The sequence below is a fragment of the Melanotaenia boesemani genome, chromosome 8 (genome assembly GCF_017639745.1).
Source record: "Melanotaenia boesemani isolate fMelBoe1 chromosome 8, fMelBoe1.pri, whole genome shotgun sequence".
Lineage (NCBI taxonomy): Eukaryota > Metazoa > Chordata > Actinopteri > Atheriniformes > Melanotaeniidae > Melanotaenia > Melanotaenia boesemani.
The window spans coordinates 33373317-33390072 of NC_055689.1; the positions used below are offsets into that span (position 1 = coordinate 33373317).

Below are 16756 nucleotides of genomic sequence, written 5' to 3' on the forward strand. Positions count from 1 at the left end.
ATTTTCTCTGTTAACATGAACAAACTGTCAGACGTACGTGAGAGTTTGATTTTGTCAAAGACTCGCTTGAATATAATTGTCACCTTGCAGTTACTGATGCGGGGAGCAACAGAATTAATGAATCAAATATACATTTAATTTAGTATCTATGTAAAGATTATAAAACACACAAAATTGGAGAATATAAAAAGCGGAACAAAAGTTTAACATCTTTCTTCCACCGGAACTTGACAGCGTGACATTCAGCGGAAGTAAACAATCGCGTTAGTAGCATTAGCTTGATAGATGCGCACATTCAGCTTTTTTGCTTCTAGCAACAATGTCTTCAAATCAGCTGAGAAAGGTTATAATTGAGCGTCAAAGTCCAGCTCCAGAAAATGACGGAGTCTTTGTAAAAAGCATCGTTCTGCACGAGGAAGAGATCAATAATCAGCGCAGATCGAAGAAGAAAATCAGCTGGAAACCACGAATAAAGTTAAACACTGCAGGTAGGACCACATGAAGGACTTAACAAACCAACAAATGAATACGACTAATGGAAGATCCAGATAAGAGCTCTACGTTACAGTTATTTGTTGTATTCATTTATTTGTCAGACAGAACTAAAATGAATGCATCTGTTTAAGAGGAGAAAACGTTTGATAAGAGGAAGCTGACAGGACCGAGAGATTAATACAAAATTTAAACCATGTTATGAATCTGGGAGCAAACAAATCTGTAAATTAAAGGCTTCAGCGTGTCTTGATCTGGGAATTATGACGGGTTTTCTGCCACAAGGGGACGCTGGCAGGCTGCATTCACTTCCACCAATCTTCATCTCTGCTGTCCTTTTCTATTGATCCCAGACTGACATCTTCAGTTCAGTTATACAGTTCTGGTTCTAAGGTGCAGTTTGTGCGAAATGACAGTGTGTGACTATATGTATACACACACATATATTTGTGATTTACTGTGATTTGCACATATATACATAAAAATCATTGAAAGAAAAAAAGAAAACAAAAGAAACATGTTAAAAACACATGTTTAAAATGTGCAGGAAAAGTCACATTTTATATATATATATATATATATATATATATATATATATATATATATATATATATATATATATATATGTTTGTATGTATATCTACAAAGTTTATTTCTGAAGCACTTTTCAGACAGAAAATTTGTAATTTAAAGTGCTTTCCATTATTATAACCACCCAAACAATTAGGAAAATAGATAAATAAAACCACATCCCAGCTGCATTACTTTACCCATTTTTATAATCACAGTGGTGAGCATCAGAAGTACTAATTCAGCCGTATTGACAGAGAATATTGATATGTATATGAAATTATTTCAGTTAAAAGCTTTACTAAAGGTAAGTCTTATGTTTCTTATTGAAAATCTAAACACCTTTCAGCTCCCAAGGAAGGATATTCCATGAAAGAGAACCATAATAACTGAATTATGCTTCTAAATAAATGTTTGGTTAAAGTTAAGAACAAATAAAAGATTAGCTGCGTGGACCTGGCACTCCGGGAGGTTCATAAACTAAAGGCAGGACGCACACATAATTTGGAGTAAAACAATTAAGAGCTTTAAAAACTAATAAAGAACTTTAAAGTCAGTCCATACTCAAACAGGAAGCCAGTGAGAGCTCATAAAACTGGAGCAGTAAGAGCTCTCTATGTGGTCTTCCTCAGCACACGAGCAGCTGGATTCTGTACCAGTTGTAGTGGATTTGTATTCTTGTCTAGGAAGACCAGAACGTGGTTGGTTTTTAGCCAGAGTCGGCCCTTTTTAAATGAACTGAAACTCAAACACACTTTCAGACCTTCTTTTAAATGTTCTGTTTGTACCTGGTGGTAGTTAAACTCACGGATTGTGACTGTTTACATGTAAAATGACTGAGAGGAAACTGGTTTACATGTGCAGCTCCCAGCAGTGTGAAGAGGAAGAATCTCATCTGTTGCTACAGCAGGGACAAACGTTTCTTTCACCTCATCCAGCCATATCTACACCTCATTGTTTCACCTATACAGCTCAGTGTAAACAACGAGCTGAGGGGTTCTTGGAGAACTTAAAACTTAAACTAAACCCTTTTCAGCCTCTGAAGAAACCTGAAACGTTTAAGGCGCAAGTTTAAGAAGTTAAACCTTTACTTTTGTCGTAAATGACTGTCTTTGGCTTCATGTTTTTGGTTGTACAAAATTATAACAGTGTGTCTTAAAAATATTGTTGCAACGCATCCATCTGTCACACCAGTTTATAATGGGATAAATGGTATCACTGCAAATGTGTGTAATATCTGCCTTACCCCACTGAAATCAGGTCTCGCTTTACTAACCTCTGTTCTTTTCTCTCCAGACCTCCCTCAGGAACACGTTTGTAAGCGGGAGGTTGTCGTTGATGACAAATTCAGTCTGGACCAGGAAGAAGAAGAAGAAGAAGAACCAGAGTCTCCACAGATTAAAGAAGAACAGGAGGAACTCTCCAGTGATGAGGAGGGAGAGCAGATTGTTGTTGTTCTGAAGGAGGAACCTGAGTCTGATACCTTAACGGGGGCTCCTACTTCTGAGGAAAGTGACCACAGTGAACCTGAATCCAGCAGAGACCAGCTCTTCATTCAAAGTTCTCCTGTAAATGGGAGAAGCAGCTGGGATGGAACCAAAGTTGGTGACTCCAGATCACCAAAAACCGCAGATCTGAAGCCAAATAAGCGCCACAGTACCAAGGCTGCTGCCCTTCCCCTGTCAGAAAGTCTCTGTGACACTGAGAGTAATAAAACTTTAGTGAAATGTGACGTATGTGGGAAAGTCTTTAACTCAAAGCCTAAAATGAAGAAGCATTGCAGAATCCACACGTGTGAGAAACGTTATCCATGCAGCACTTGTGGGAAGAAGTTTAAGGACGCATCAACGCTAAAGTACCACACGAGAACCCACACAGGTGAGAAGCCATTTTCCTGTAAAACCTGCGGGAAATGCTTCTCATGTTGCGGCAAGTTGTTGGTCCACATGAGAATCCACACAGGGGACAAGCCTTACCTGTGTAACACCTGTGGGAGAGGATTTTCTCAGTCCTCCGCTCTGAAGCGGCATTCAGCCATCCACACAGACGAGAAGTTCTATTCATGCAAAATATGCGGGAAAGGTTTCAGTCAGAACAGCGACGTGACGGTGCACATGAGAACGCACACGGGCGAGAAACCGTACGTCTGCAACACCTGCGGGAGAAGGTTTTCTGACTCATCGGCGTTTAAGAGGCACATAGCAATCCACATAAACGACAAGCCTTATTCTTGCAAAATATGCGGTAAAAGCTTCCGGCAAAGCGGCCACTTGCTGCGTCACATGACCATCCACACCGGAGACCGGCCCTTTTCCTGTGAAAAATGTGGTAAAAGTTTCAGGCAGAGCAACAATTTGCTGCGTCACTTGAAAAGCCACTCAGATGAGATTTCTTCTGCTTGCAACACCTGCGGGAAACTTTTTATTCGCCCTTCATGGTTGAAAAAGCACCTGGAAACTCACACATAAGACATTTTAGTCTTAGAGAATCTTCTAGAGGGTCTTTATATTCCTGAGATGCCTCTTAAAAAATCTGTCACCATAGAAACAGTTCAGGGTTGTCAGTCTATGCAGGGAGTCTTAGGAAAGACCGTTTAAAGTTTACTTTTACAAGTATTTGATTTTTTTTTTCAGGAAAAGTCAGTTCTTCAGTTTTCTTTGTTTACATGTTCATCTGTTCTGCATGTTGAACTGTTAATGCTAATATTTCATCATTTTGGTGAACTGGTCTGTGGTATTGGTGGTTTTTGCTGTGCACCATGTACCGCTGTTACTGGATTACTATTATAGACACGCTGAGTTTTCTTGTCATCTGTTGGCTCTTATTACAGCACTACAATGTAAATAGAAGGAAAAAGCAGGGAAGGCAGACCGAACCCTAACCCACATCTCGTCTGTGAAAACGACTGGATGTTCGGCTTGTTGGATTTAGTGTCCTTAAATAGCACATATATTGATGCATTAGTCACTTTCGTGGATGCAGACCTGCTTTGTGTCTTTGTTTGTTGTTTACACTCTGCAGATGTGTGTGGTTTGGCTTTGCTGGAGTGCCCCCTTGTGGAATCCTGTGGAATCACAGGCAATGAAAAGTACACAGACATGGAGCCAAAGATAAAATATAGTTTATTTATTTTATTATTATTATTTATTTATTATTACATTTATTTTTGACTTTAAAAACAAGTTGATGCTCGCTGTGGGATCTTCTGTTGGAGGACCTGCCGGGTAAACGTACAGAAAACTCTGCTTATACCTGAGTGATGGAGTTTTATTTAATGCTTCTGTTTTTAAGAGTACATGAACTTTTCTTGTTTCAAGCCTTAAAGTGAAACAGGTCATGGAAGATGTACCCTGTAATAAATTTAAGATGCATGCAGTGTCTTTCACATCACGTGGATTTATAAATTACTTTTGCAGTTTTGGTGGGAGTTCGGTTATTCACCATGTTTTGTGTAAAACTACTAAAACTGCGTTACTGTATTCCTTTTTTCATGTCAGCAAACATTCTGGAATTATTTCCTTTTATTATCTACAAAAACCAGCCATGGGGAAGAAAAAAAAGTAGAATTAAGAACCTTTACAAATGATTTATGAAATAAATTTGATGTATTTTTTTCTGTATATCTGCAAAACTGGTGCAAAATAAAATAATTCATTATGGGAAATAGAATAAAAATGAGCTTAAAGTACAACACTGAACCAAATCTGACATATTTGTCCTTTTTATACGAAATTAAAACATTTTACACTCATTCTTTGGGAGACGTGTGGGTTTGACTGTTGGAGGAAGCCGGAGAGAAACCAGAGATGCCGGCTTTAGTTCTGCTCGTGGGCCAAACGAGCTCTTTAACACGAGGAAGAGTTCATGAATGAATTCACTAATGCAGGTTTTTATTTTAATTTTAAAACGGCTTCACTTCACACATTAAGTTTAATAAATGTACAGATTTACACCCAAACCACATTTCCCAAAGTTTTCTTGAAGTTTGCTTAAGTTGGAAAAAAAAAAACTTGGTTGTAAAATCAGACGAGTCCCCAGAACAGACGGTTCTAAGGAATATTTACTGGAAACTGACCTTCGATGTCAAAGTGTAAGTGAATGCATCGTAGATCAGCTGTTCCAAACACAGCAGTCCCAACGTTCAAGGGTCACATATCCTTGTAAACAGTATATAGCCTACATTTATGAAATAAATTTGTTTTTTTAAGGCTCTTATAATTAACATGTTAATCCAAAGAAATTCATCTGTAGAAAAACAACGTGTTATTTTAACACATTAATGCACCGACTACAGTTGAATCTGAATTTGTTATCTGGGAAAGAAGCTGATTCTGGGCATGTAGACGCTTTGTCGTAGCAGCGAATAGAAAAAACTTTATCCTCCTTATTTATTAAGACTTTTCATAAACCATAAAACCACCAGATGCGACGACTGACGTGAAACAGCCAAAATGAAGAAACGGATTTGGCTCAAAGTTTTTCTGGTCGTCCATTAACTGGAAGTTTGTGTAGCCGCGGTTGAAGACGAACGATGCTGAGTCATCCTCAGTAAACAAGAAGTAGCATCAGCAGTTTGTAGCTCTACTGTTTACATCAGAGGAGTATTTTAGTTTCTATTATCAGTTCATTATGTCCTAACATGTCCATTATGTTTCATGTCCCAGTCTGCCGCCCTGATCACAATGTTCTAGACCCGGTCCTGGTGGCCAGGGAACAGGATCGGAATCAAAGTTCAAATTTATGTTGAAAAATAAAAATAATGTTCAGAGAAAAAACTTTTCCTACAAATATGTAATTCTTCATCAGTGATTTATAAAAAAAAAAAAAAAAAATTTTTTTTAAATTTATGTTTTGTTTTTTTTTTCCTGCCTGTACTGGATATTTTTTTTAATTACAACTTTATTCAAATTTACCGAGCCATGTTTTCCAAAACAAGAACAGCATGATATTAATTAAATATTATTATTAAATAAAGTTGTTTGCTGTCATATTTTGGTTGAGACTACAAAAAAAACATGAACGGCATCAAAGTGAAGATTCCACAATTCCTGCTGCAATCATCGACCGCTGGTTTAAAAACCTCGACATGAAGACAACACACACACAAACATCCACGTTTCTGACAAACAGAGAAATCAGCGACAAAATACAGAAACAAGTGAAGGAAGTGAGTTTATTGTCGGGTCGAAAAGTCGTCACACATGCAAACAGCGATGTCGAAGCTGAGTATCGTCAATATTTTATTAGCAAACCAGAGAGAAGTTAACAAAAATGAACTGAAGGAACTGAACAATCTGTGTTTCTGTACAGGTCCAAATATACTACAATATATACTATTATACAGCTGGGTTACATACATGTCATCAGTACGAGGACGGTCGAGTCCGTCACAGCCGTCGTCTCATCAGAGACTTTTCTTCCTTCTGACTCGACCGTTTCCTCCGACTGACTGATGGGGAAACAGGTTCAGTCCGTATGCTACACTCACATTCCCTCTTTTCCTGAAAACAAAGTGCTAAGTCTGACATTTGTTCACTTCAAACGCCTCACAGCCGAAAGCTGGACGTCAGCCACTTTCTCAAATGAGGTTTTTACCAGAAGAAAAGCAAAAAAGTTCAAACTGAGATTTTAAAGTCAAATCTGAAGGAAATGAGACAGATAAACGTTAAACAGAGAGAAGCAGGTTGTAAAACAGATTTCGTGGATCTTTAAGGCCTGACGATCAGATCTTGTGGTCTAACAGCAACAGAGACGAGGAGAAACAGGACAGTAGAGCGACCTTCAGCTGTAGAAGCAGGAGTTTAACGTTTCTAGACGAGAAGCTGGATGTGACTCCGTCTGCAACACAAACATGCATGTTTCTGTCGTCACGCCAAGCCCAACCAATCACAGCGCATGAACACGGACCTCTCGGTGAGGAAGAAGAATGTTTCCGTGCAGGAAATGCTGCAGGTTTCCACACAAGACTGGAAAAACATGATTCAGCTGATTTTCTCATAGTCTGGCCAGACATCGTCATGGAAACCAGAACCTGAACCCCGGACAGTGTTGTGAGGGGCCGGCGATGAGGACGAAGTTTGTTCCGATTTTCATCTTCGGGTTGAACGCTCCAGATAACCTCACTGATGATGATGATGCCGCTGTGCTTCATGAAGCTTCATGAAGCAGAAATGAAGCTACATGAGCCGAATGTTTGGATTCATGACACAAACGACCTGGTCTGCACTAAGAGAAGATCTTAGATTTAAAACACTAAATGTCGGAACTCGGTGTGTCACGAGACGTTCACCAGAACCTCCGATCGGCCCGCGGTGTTGTTCGTAGTACCGATGGGACATTTCTCTGTTTGGGTTTTACCGTTTTCCTGTGCTTACTTTAGTTTTATCCTAAAGCAGCTCATTACGAGCTATAAACGAGGAGGAAGATGTCAGATGACCGGAGATGTGGCAGAAACACTGATGATGATGATGAGGACCGAAAGGAAGGGAGGATTCTCACGTTTTTGTTTTTTTGGTATTTCAGGGGAGATTTTTGCATCGGGTAGCAGCAGAGCTCTGAGTGGGAAACTAAACGTCTCAAAGAAAAAGCCGAAGCGACTACTGAGCCAACAGGACGACAGGAATGTGGTTTGTGATGCAGACTTTTAGCAAACATTAAAAATGAAAGCAAACTAAAGATGGAGTCTCTCCACATCAGGGTGAAGCTGTTGTTTTCCTTTTTATCCCATTTCCTGACTTGGGAACAACTTGAGCTTTGAGGAGGCTTCCGGATGGAAAATGTTGTTGGAGGATAAAATGATACTCATGTCACACTGACCTCCAGCTCACATCTGCTTCGTTAACTTGGAGTGAAGGTTGTCGTCTGCACGTCAGTGTAAGAGGAGATGTAAGCAGAGCTCCTTCCTGCCTTCTAAACTGACCGAAGAGAAGATATGTGGGTAAAATATGGAGGCAGGACAGGGACACCAGTCCTCTAGCCTGTCTCTCCATATCAAAAAACTGTAACAAGTACAGGTACACATTCCTACTCAAGAACCAATCAGATTTCTCTAAATCCCAACCAACTGTGGTGACAGGAAGGTTGAAACGTCCACAGTCAAACTCTACATCATGCGTCTGACCCAGGCCAGCTGCCTAAAGGTGAGTTGGTTTAGCTTTCTGGAAAGATTGTCTAACAGCCGTTATTCCACCCTCTGTCTGCGATGCTTTGGGGATTAGAAAAATCTGATTGGCTCTTGAGAGAAAAGTGTGTTTTGTACTTGTTACAGCTTCAGATACAAGTTAGAAAGCATCGGTCCATATCTGAGCTCCGCATTAAACCAACAGCAGCCGTTCCTCAGGTGACGGCTGGAGTCAGTGCTGCTAAATCTCATGCTGCTGATGTCAGCTCCATGTCTCTCTGAGACATTAAGTGTTTAAAGATTGGTTAAAAAATGAAGTTAGAGGTCTCTAATCTGACTTTGGGGCAACAACATTAAGTAAAAGATTAAAGCTGCTCCAACCCTGCACACATGGTGGATCTAGATCTACTTGTTGTTTTTTTTTCTTTCATTTGTGGCCCATCTGTGAGACCGAGGTCAGTGTAGACATGTTTGAAGCAAACAGAACCTGCTTTCACTGGTTTATACCTGTGGACATACCTGTCCCTGGTCTGTTTGGTCAGAACCGTGCAGACGACAACGTTGACGTCACTCCGGATTTGTTTGCAGACAGACGACATGAAACATCGTGAATCAGCAGAGTCGTCTCTTCCTGTTGGAGGTCGTTCTGAAGCTGCGTCCAGCTCCCTTTCTGGATTCATTTTCATAAAATCAAGCAGACAGACCCAGCGCTCCTCAGACAGACAGACGGACGGTGGGAAAGCAGAAACCAGTGATGAAGGCGTTGGTGCGTGCACTCCTCAGAGCGTGCACGTCAGTGGAAGCATGGTGGCAGATTAAGACTCAGGATCAGTTTTTATCTACAGGAATGCGTCTCACACATGAATCCAGGTGGATATGTAGGAGGGACGTCCAAACCTGAAGACACAACTCGTCCCCACGCAGGACGTCTTTCCCCCATACGCCATCGCCTGAAGAAGAAGAAGTCCAAAAAGGCAAAAAGAATTTCCTCCAGAAGCCAGAATCAGACATTTGCTGTTTTTATTTTCTGCAGCTGAGATCAAGGTGTGCACGGTGTAAACACACACACACACACAGCTGTAGTAGTGCGACAGAGCTGTGACGTTGGTGAGGATGATGTATCGCTGACAGCGTGTCTCACCGCCCAGCTGGACGCCGCCGCGGGAGGACGGGCAGCTCGCTCTGTAGTCATGCAGTAAAGACGACGCGACACGATGAAGACCAAAGCTTTGGGATCCGACCTGAGGCCGTGTGACCTACAGACGCTGGTCAGGCGGGGTGGGGGAGGGGCGGAGCTCAGGAGGGATCAGGAATGATCCATGGGTTCGGTGGCGTTCTGCCCAGCGTCCTGGCTCTCCATCTCCTCCGGTTCCTCCAACTTCTCCTCGGGTTTGCCAGACGCCGTTGCGCCTGCTGCAGCTGGAGGATCCTGATCAGCCACGGACGCCCTGGTCCTGCCCGTCTGCTCCTGCCTGGCCCCACCCACTGCGGCGGCTGAGCTCTGCTGCTCCCTCAGGTGGCGCTCCATGGAGGCCTGGATGGAGGAGACCATCTCCTGCAGCTTCCTCCGCTGCTGCTCCATCACGCTGGGGTCCAGGCCGCGGCCGTCCTTCATGGTGACAAAGCCCGGAGCCATGCGGACCAGTTCCCTGGTGGCGTCCTCGGGGATGTCCGACAGGTCAGGGGGTCCCCTGGAAACACTGGCGCTCAGGTCCACACCGCTGCTGTGCTGCCGTGTGATAGGCCGGTGTTCTGGAGGGGAGGAGCCTCCGGCGCTGCCCAGAGAGTGGCCTTTTCCCTGGAAGGCGGTGACGCTCTGCAGCTGTTCCTTCTTCCGGACGACGCCGCCACTGCCTAGCCGCAGCACGCCGTGGGAGGGGCTCCCCTCTCTGCTGCCCCTTGAAGCCGCCTCTGAGCGCAGCTGCACCAGCGCCTCCTTCACCAGCTCCTCCACGTCAGGGCCGATGGGAAAGTGACCTGCAGCATCCACGCAGAGCTCCAGACGCTCCTCCGCCGCGTTGTAAACAAAAGTTTTCCCAGTCAGGTGGGGCAGCGTGCAGTGCTTCCCGTCCATCAGACCTGAAAGAGGACGACCAAGAACAAACACTTGACAACGTTCCTCCAGCTGGTCTGGAGCGAGGATTTCCACCTCATGCAGCACAAAGCAGAAACTGGCTGGTTGTGGCTGGATACTTTCAGTATCATTTTGGATGATTTTAATGAAATCCTAACTGAAATGAAACCATGAAACGCTGCACTTTGGTTTCTGCTTAAAGATGATTCACCTTAACCATTTTAGCTGCTGACCAATCAGCTTTCAGGAACCACAGAGCCGTCAGACAGGACCTTTCATCAGTGAAGATGGATTTAAAATAATCTAACAAACACACCCTGTGATTTCTGTAGAAATCAAACTCTTCTTCTTCTCAACCCTTAAGCAAATTTTTCAACTTCCCTAATAAATCAGTTTTTTTTTTTAAATGTGGGAATAAACCTGCCTGAGCCCTCTCTACCACTTTGGTTGGGTTTGTAAAGTAAGCAGGTTTTTTTTTTAACCCATTACTTCATCATTTATTTCCTATTTAACTTCTATGTTAGCAGGTTTTTTTTAAAGTTTTGAGAGATTCAGATTATGTTTTATTTTAGGTATTTTGCTGAATGTATTAGGTTGCTGTTGTTGTTGTATCTTTAACCCAGTCATGCCGGTCATCTGAGGTTAAATCTGAATTATTACAGGAAACAGGAAGGACTTCTCAGCATTTGTTTCATTATGTCTGAATCTGCGTCTCATTGCTCTGATGTCACAGCTCTATTCTGCAGTTTGAGGTAAAAATGTGGCTTATTTTCATCAATGAAACTCAGAAAAACACCAGAACACACTGAACTGGGCTGACTGTGTTCACACACCTGATACCTGTGAGCAACATCAGCTCCTGATTGTTTAAGTCTTTTAATTCATTAGCAAAGAAAACCTTTAAACTTTTACCAGAGCAAAGTTATTCCAGGAGGAACAGATAAACACTTACTCATCTAAACAAAAACCCTCTTTCTGCTTTATAAAACAGATAAAAAAACAACATGCTTGGAAACACACTCACCCATGTCTTTCTTGACGATGTTGTAGAAGACGCCTCCCTGCTGGAATAAGTGTGGCAGCTTCTTAGCGTACGACCACACATCCTCACCTGAAACACACACACATTTTTACACGGTGAGGAGGATGTAAACACTGCTGAAGCTCCAGATTTAACGGTCTGACATCACTATGGAGCTTAGTAACGTGAAACCATCACGGCAGCCACCTGATGATGTCATGATGACGTAAACCGACAGCAGATATCAACAAATGAGAATAAAAGTTCGATCTGAAAGAAGTGAACAAGTCAGTCATTACACAGATCTGAAATCTCAAAGACTCAGAGTTTTATCTGAATCTGGAACAGAGACATCATGTGAACAGATTCAGTTAACCCTTAAAACTCCGCTAGATCTCCTTAACCACCGAGTGCTATCCCTTATATCATCATCAGTGTCTTAGGAACGGTGGTGTGTAACTCTGAGGAGTGAATTGTGATGGATAGTTTACACTTTAAGTGATATACAGAAGTTCTCCAGACATTTATATTGTATATGTTGTTTACAATCCAGCCACATAATTTTGTGTTTTTCATGTATCACAATGATCTATGATCACAGCATTATTTATAACACTTTCATCATAAAAAGATCACTATCACAATTATGTTGCTAAGAGACCTCTATTTAGATCTTAAAATGATGATGAAGCCACTTCCTGTCAGACTTTCCACCAATCAGAGAGCTTAGATTGACGGTAACATCCAATCAGGAGCAGCCAAAGATCAACCAGTGAGCAGAAAGTTCTATGTGTGTGTGAAAAGAAGAAAAATAATGCTCCTCTATGGCTGGAATAAAGCCAAGAAGACGTTTCTGATGCAGCTGAGCTGGAGTTGGTTTAGTGAGGATAGCAGGTAAATAGTAGCAGGAATAACTTGAAATAAGGAAAAAGTGGAAACATGGAAATAGTTTCTGTTGTGTGTTTGTTTCAATAACAATATCTTTTCATCTGAAGGCCAAGACTTGAGAGAATGATGAGATGAGGAAAAGGCTTGGTCACTGTGTGTTATTTCTACAAAGTTCTGTTAGTAATAAATTCTACTTTCTTCTTCTGGTCGGCCTTTATGCTGCTATATCTATTCATACATTCATTTTACATCATTTTAGCCTCATAATCTGAAAACTGAATCTGGAAACATCATGTCTGATGCTGACTGAGATTAAAAGCTTCAACTTCTACATGTATTTTTACAAAAAACAAACAAAAAACCCAAAGCATTTACAAAGCAGGCGGAATAAATAGCAGAGAATGGTTTGGAGTTTGGGAGTTTTCTGGGTTATAAAGCCAGTTTTTGCTCCGACTCGAGAAGTGAGACATGAAGGTTTGACGTCGCTCTGCTCGGTGTCCAGGAGCTCAGACTGGTTGAACTGAGCAGGTTCAGGTGAGAAAAGAGAAACTAAACTGGAGGAATACAGAGCAGTACATCCAGCAGCATCAGTCTGAGCTCAGTGAGATAATGAAACCATTTCTACTCTCAGAAACATGACTCTGCAGTTTTATCTACAGACATTCTGATTTCTGTAAATGTTTCCACTGACAGTCGGCTGCTTGAACTCTGCATGATTCCCGTTCGGAGGCGTTCTCCAAGGCTTTTTTTCCTTGGAAGGGAGGAATACTGAACATTAGCTGACAGGAAGTGCAGCGTCAGGCCTGCAGATAAAACGTTCCCGAATATCGACAGCGGCTCTCTGTCACGCTGCCCGCTGGCCAGTGGATCTGTTTATCTGAACGCAGCCGCGACCTTTGACCCTATTGGCAGGTGAGACGGGGAGGGATGCCTGAGTCAGCACATTTTCACAACACACACCCACGCAGCATTTCTGGCAGCATTCATGGCAGCTTATCAGAAACCTGGGAGTTGGATCAGCTGCTGAGTTGATACCTGCAGTTTGTTCTTTACCTGCTTGCTGTGGGAGCCAATCAGAGAGCAGCAGCATGTCTGCTGCTCACCTGTAAAGGTTAAAGTGCACCTGCTCGCAGTTTTCCTAAGAAAGTAAGCAGCATGAATGACGTAAAGAGAGTGGAAGGAGTAGGAATCAGTTCAGAAAAAAATTACTTGTGTTGCCTTGAGAAACTGGAATTTCCTGGTAACATTCTAATGACTGAGATGCTTCGTGTGCAATCCATCGAGACTTTCAGCTGATCCATCTACAGTTGGCTGAAGCCTCGTCAGAAATGGTCTCCAAGGAAATGTGGCAGTCAAGAAGCCATTCTTGAGGAAGAAAAACAGGGAGAAAAGGCTGAGGTATGTCACATGACGCAAGGACCGGACTCAGTAGCAACAGGTCTAATCCTCCCCAGAACCTGGACCTCAACATTATCTGGATCAGCTGGACAGAGAACGGAACAAAAGGCAGAAACATCCAAAGAAGAGCTTTGGAAAGCCTTTCAAGAAGTCTGGAGAACTGCCTCGTACACCATTTCTACATTCATGTGAAAAAACCAAAAGTGGCTAAATATTTTGCATAGTTTTTAATGAATGAATAAACAATCCATCTCACTTAAACTCTAGCTGAAGAAGCAACTGACGTGACTAATTTCTGCCTTAAACCTCCTCTCGCCAGTAAAATGTTCTTACCCATCAATGTTGCTAGGAGACAGAGGGAGGACATCTCCAGGTCTATGCTCTCCTGGAGCTCCCGGCTACTTGTCCTGCCAGATGTCATAGCATCGTCGCTCTTCACCGAGTGCGAGCTGGACGCCCTGGTTATGGAGATGGCGGGGCTCTTGTCCTCGGGGCCCCTCAGGATCTCCACCGTCACCCTGTCCCCGTGCTGCAGCGCCACGGGCTCGTTCTCCTCGCCGTCTTTCGGTGGGACCAGTTCTTTAGGCGGGAAGCCGTAGCGGATGCACTGCTGCGCGGGCGGCACACCAAACTGGTTGGTGATGCTTCGTTGCAGCTCGGAGAAGCTGGTGTGGGCTTGCAGGGTCAGCATGGCCTGCCTGCCGTCGCTGGTCGTCACACGGATCTTCTTCTCTTTAATGGACGAGGATGGAGAGGAGGATTTGGTGGGCGTGGCTGGAGCTGAGTAGGAGGAGGTCTCTGGAAGCCCGCTGGGGGAGGACGCCCGGCCTGGACTTTTCTGCTCCTGCTTTAGCTTGTCCGTCCTTCTCTTCTGGGTGACGAAGGCCTGCTCGCTGATGCTCTGCTGGAGGCTGCGCTCTGTCCGGCTCATCGTCAGCTCCTCTTTGTGAAGCGTCTTCGCCTTCTGACCAGTCAGGATGATCTTTGTGGGCGGCTGTGGGTCTGCTGCCGGCTGGCTCTCTGTGGCGTCGGTGAGACGCTGGACATGAGCACCGTCGATGGACACTGGGTTGTATTCGTCAGGGTTCTTCTTGGCGGTGTGGTGCAGGATAGTGTTGACCACTTTCTGCACCAGGATCTCGCTGCCAAACTCACCCGGGAAGTGTTTGGTGACCAGCTTCATGGCCACGTCGTAAACGTTGCTGTTCAGCACCGGGTCAGTCTCATACTGGAACCAGTACACCGTCTCTCGCACCACTCGACCGCCCCACTCCAGGGTGATGGGGAAGGCTTCGGGCAGGTTGTCATACTCCTTCCCCTCCCAGTAATGCTTGAAGCCGCAGCCGCACTTCCCGCCCTGCGAGCGGGTGTTGGTCCTGTCCCCGTCCAGGTAAACCACTGAGCCGTCACCGCGGATGTGGCGCACCGACGTGCCGTGGCACCAGTTGCAGGTGCTGAGGGAGCTCAGCTTGTAGTCCGGGACCAGGAAGTCTCTCTTTGGGTCATAAGAACAGACCACGTTGTTGAGAGGGAAGCTGTAGTTCTTGTCCGGCCGCAGTTGGCCATGCGTGGATTTGGCCAAGTTGTAGAGCTTCCCCCCAGGAACCAGCCACTCGGCTGGGACATGTAGTTCAGACAGGGCGCCACAGATCAGGCAGCGGTGCAACCGGTTGTCCATTACTGACTTCTTTGCTGCTTCTGTCACCTCCTCAGGCTGGACACCGATCACCCCGGTCCGCCGGTAGACGTACTGGTGAACATCTGCCACCAGCGAGGGGTGGATGCTATGCTTCTCCATGAACACCTCCTCCATGGCGTTGACCAGCCTCATCAGGTATTTATCCTGCAAGCTGCGCTCGCCACCAATTACACAGCTCCCATCCAACTCCAGTTTGATGTACTTCTTGATGAGCTCCTGGGGGATGCCCCAGGCTTTGGGCAGTAGGTGGGCCGGCAGCTTGGGCAGCACTGTGTTCTTGATTCCCACAAGAGGAATGTAGTGGTTCCTGCTGGAGCTGCTCCAGGCGATACAGATGGGCTTGTTGAGCTTCCCGTCTTTACCCCTGCACTGCTCCTCTGCCACCAGCCCAGGCAGGAAGGTGGCAGAGTAGTCCCCGGAGCTCCTCATCCCACTCAGAGAGTCCAGCAGGATTATGGGTCGGTGGAGGACATTGGCTAAGCCAAATATGTGGATGTTCCGAAGTCCAAGCGGGACACCTTCAGGGGGGATGAACAGGGGGTCACACTCATTGATGATGTCTTCCCACTCTGCAGCATCAATAAAATCCTGAAAAAGCCGTTTGTAGCGGTCCAGGTTCTGCTTGAAGTTCTGTTTGAGGTTTTCTCTAAGGGCGTGCCAGAACAGTTCTCTGCCCACGAGCGCTCTAGACACAGCATGGACCAGGCAATGCCCATCTCCATCCACATGGACCGGGATGAGACACTCCCTGCTGCCATTGGCCTTCTTGACCTCTTCCAGGGTGTCATGGAGGTATATGAGGCTCCCAGACCTGTCCTTACCATAACCCATGGTGGACACATGGTCCGGCTCGATTAGAAAGGCTCTATCTCCCAGCAGCGAGCAGTCAAACATCTCTCCTTGGTTCATTTCCCTCAGCAGCTTGGCTTTGCCGGTTTGTTTGTCCATGCCGTACCTGGTGAGGACCGGGGACAGGAGCTTGCAGTGATAATTAGAAAGCCCCATTACCTTCACCAGCTCCGTCCCTTTCTTCGGGGCCCCGGTAACACCTAGTAGGGCATTTCTGAGTAGATTATGAAGCACCACATCTGGATCAGTCACCTCTTCGACATTTAACAGGTTCTTCTGCTCGTGGCGTTGACCACACTCTGTGCACTCGATGCTAATGGAGCCGAAAGCGGGGAAGAAGAGCCTCGCCTGACATTTCGGGTCTGGGCAGGTACCAGACAAAATACGCTTGTCTTTTTTCTTTGAGCTTTGAAGCAGCGACATTTCGAGAGAAACAAAAGCTGAAAGTGTCTGTCAGCTTTATAAAACCATGATAAACACACTGTAAAGATGCTGCCAGACGAGCTTTGACTCCACTAACGATAGTTATTTGCCAGAATAACACAAGAACAACACGGAAGCGGCTGTTTTTTTCCTTTAGCAACTGACCGTTTCCTAACGTACATACGTAATGACGTCAGGTTGTGGGATTTGTAGTTCTTATGT

At 44.5% G+C, this 16756-nt stretch overlaps 2 protein-coding genes across 2 annotated transcripts; one reads left to right on the plus strand and one right to left on the minus strand.

Moving 5' to 3' along the window:
• Positions 1-219: 219 nt before the first annotated feature.
• On the plus strand, positions 220-4440 carry LOC121645125 (oocyte zinc finger protein XlCOF6.1-like). Its single transcript, XM_041993522.1, has 2 exons — positions 220-488; positions 2359-4440. Exons 1-2 carry the CDS (start codon positions 320-322, stop codon positions 3528-3530), a joined length of 1341 nt encoding a protein of 446 aa, XP_041849456.1. The 5' UTR covers positions 220-319; the 3' UTR covers positions 3531-4440.
• Positions 4441-9188: 4748 nt separating this feature from the next.
• On the minus strand, positions 9189-16704 carry vcpip1 (valosin containing protein (p97)/p47 complex interacting protein 1). The gene is made up of 3 exons (XM_041993407.1): positions 13897-16704; positions 11281-11367; positions 9189-10261 (listed from the first exon to the last, which is right to left on the minus strand). The coding sequence occupies exons 1-3, from the start codon at positions 16532-16534 to the stop codon at positions 9489-9491; spliced, it is 3498 nt and encodes a 1165-aa protein (XP_041849341.1). The 5' UTR covers positions 16535-16704; the 3' UTR covers positions 9189-9488.
• Positions 16705-16756: the final 52 nt, after the last annotated feature.

Bases quoted from the DNA above. Each gene is read 5' to 3' on its own strand.
- vcpip1 (XM_041993407.1), bottom strand. From the start codon at position 16,534: ATGTCGCTGCTTCAAAGCTCAAAGAAAAAAGACAAGCGTATTTTGTCT. The intron at 11,368-13,896 runs GTAAGAACATTT...TGTGTGTTTCAG, and splicing joins TCTCCTAGCAACATTGATGG to GTGAGGATGTGTGGTCGTAC. The intron at 10,262-11,280 runs GTGAGTGTGTTT...GTCCTCTTTCAG, and splicing joins CATCGTCAAGAAAGACATGG to GTCTGATGGACGGGAAGCAC.
- LOC121645125 (XM_041993522.1), top strand. From the start codon at position 320: ATGTCTTCAAATCAGCTGAGAAAGGTTATAATTGAGCGTCAAAGTCCA. The intron at 489-2,358 runs GTAGGACCACAT...TTTTCTCTCCAG, and splicing joins AATAAAGTTAAACACTGCAG to ACCTCCCTCAGGAACACGTT.